Raw genomic sequence first — 1,426 nt, forward strand, 5'->3', positions numbered from 1 at the left:
GCGGTACCGCCGCTGCTCGAACCGCACGTGCCGCGCCTCAAGGTTGCGCCAGAACGACGGCGCCCTCGGGTTCACGAACGTGTACACAATGTCCAGCTGCATCGGCGTCGCAACGCGCGTCGCGCTGTCCACGGTCCACAGCGTCGCGTTGTGCGCAGCGAAGAAGTCGTAGTACGCGCTCCTCGGCCCCTCGTGCGGCGACGCCACGTACGACGCCGCCACGCGCAGGAACTCCCGCTCCACGCCGCTGCCCCCGACCGTCGCGTCGCTGTAGCAGAACCGCTCCCCAGCATCGTCCGGCGAGTACAGCATCAGCACAGTGCTATCCACTGGCGTCTCGTTAAAGCCGCTATGAGTAACACCAGGGGCCGTGTGAAGAGCGCAGATCTCCTCTGGCATGGGTCGAAGCCCCTCATAATGAGCAGAGCTTTTCTCCCAGGAAACCAATACTGTCAGATAGATGAACAGAATCAAAAAGCCCGTGCATGCGTGGCGGAACGGGGCCCTCAGGTATTGTCGCGAATGATGGAGGAAGACAAAACTTGCCTTCGATGCCCAGCTGTTCTTTGAGACCAGTGTTGTCATGGTTGTGTTTTTGCAATGGCCATGGAAACGACTTTCTTGTTGTAATGATCTGATGCCTCACCACTGCTCATCATTTTCGTCCACGTTCGCGCTAGTCTGAATTTTCAGAGCGCCGCAAGGGTGCAGGACTGCTGTCAAGCTACCCCTCCGGCCTTTGAAAGATGGATTGATGTAGTCGCTATGATCGGAGACGAAACAACACACGAGCAGAGCTACTTCCTAACAAAAAAGGGGCACAGGCGATGAGACCTTTTTTTTTGCGAAACAAGCGCAGCACACACGAGAGCCCAAAAGCGACCGGCATGCGGCCAGTCATGGAGTTGACTATCAGCGACTTCATTGCGCCGTCGGCCTCAGCCCCCTCTTTTCCTTCGTGCCCGCCCCTTGACATTCAGCAGACACACGAAAAATAGATGTGGTCACAAACTCAACGCCGTGTTCGACCACTTACGAGAGAAGATTATTTTCTTCAAGGCGTCCGTCCAGCCTTACAACAAACGTCAGTCCACATTCCAACCGCCCTGCCACAGGCCCATCCCGCGTGGTGCGAAGTAGCGGTACACACGCGCTACGGCAGTGCGCCGGCTCAGTCATCTGCGAGCACGGCCGCTGCCTCATACCCCGCCCACCCGCCTCCCAGGTCGCCTCACAGTCGCTCCCATCGTGCCGGTTGCCACCCCTGGTGCATCCCTCGCGATGGCGCAGGCTCCCCAGCAGCAGGCAGTGCGACGGCCCGGCGTGGGATAGCTCGAGTCACGCTGACACGCTGTCCATCACATGGGTGGCACGGACGCGTGCGCTGTCGCAGCCCGCTCTGACGCACCGCCGTCCAGGACCCGAC

At 59.6% G+C, this 1,426-nt stretch overlaps 1 protein-coding gene across 1 annotated transcript; it reads right to left on the minus strand.

Moving 5' to 3' along the window:
• LDBPK_231330 (hypothetical protein, unknown function) lies at positions 1 to 312 on the minus strand (the record flags this gene model as incomplete). Its single annotated transcript, XM_003860978.1, has 1 exon — positions 1 to 312. A coding segment is annotated over one exon (312 nt), but the record flags the coding sequence as incomplete, so codon positions are not given.
• Positions 313 to 1,426: the final 1,114 nt, after the last annotated feature.

The sequence above is a fragment of the Leishmania donovani genome, chromosome 23 (genome assembly GCF_000227135.1).
Source record: "Leishmania donovani BPK282A1 complete genome, chromosome 23".
Taxonomy (NCBI): domain Eukaryota; phylum Euglenozoa; class Kinetoplastea; order Trypanosomatida; family Trypanosomatidae; genus Leishmania; species Leishmania donovani.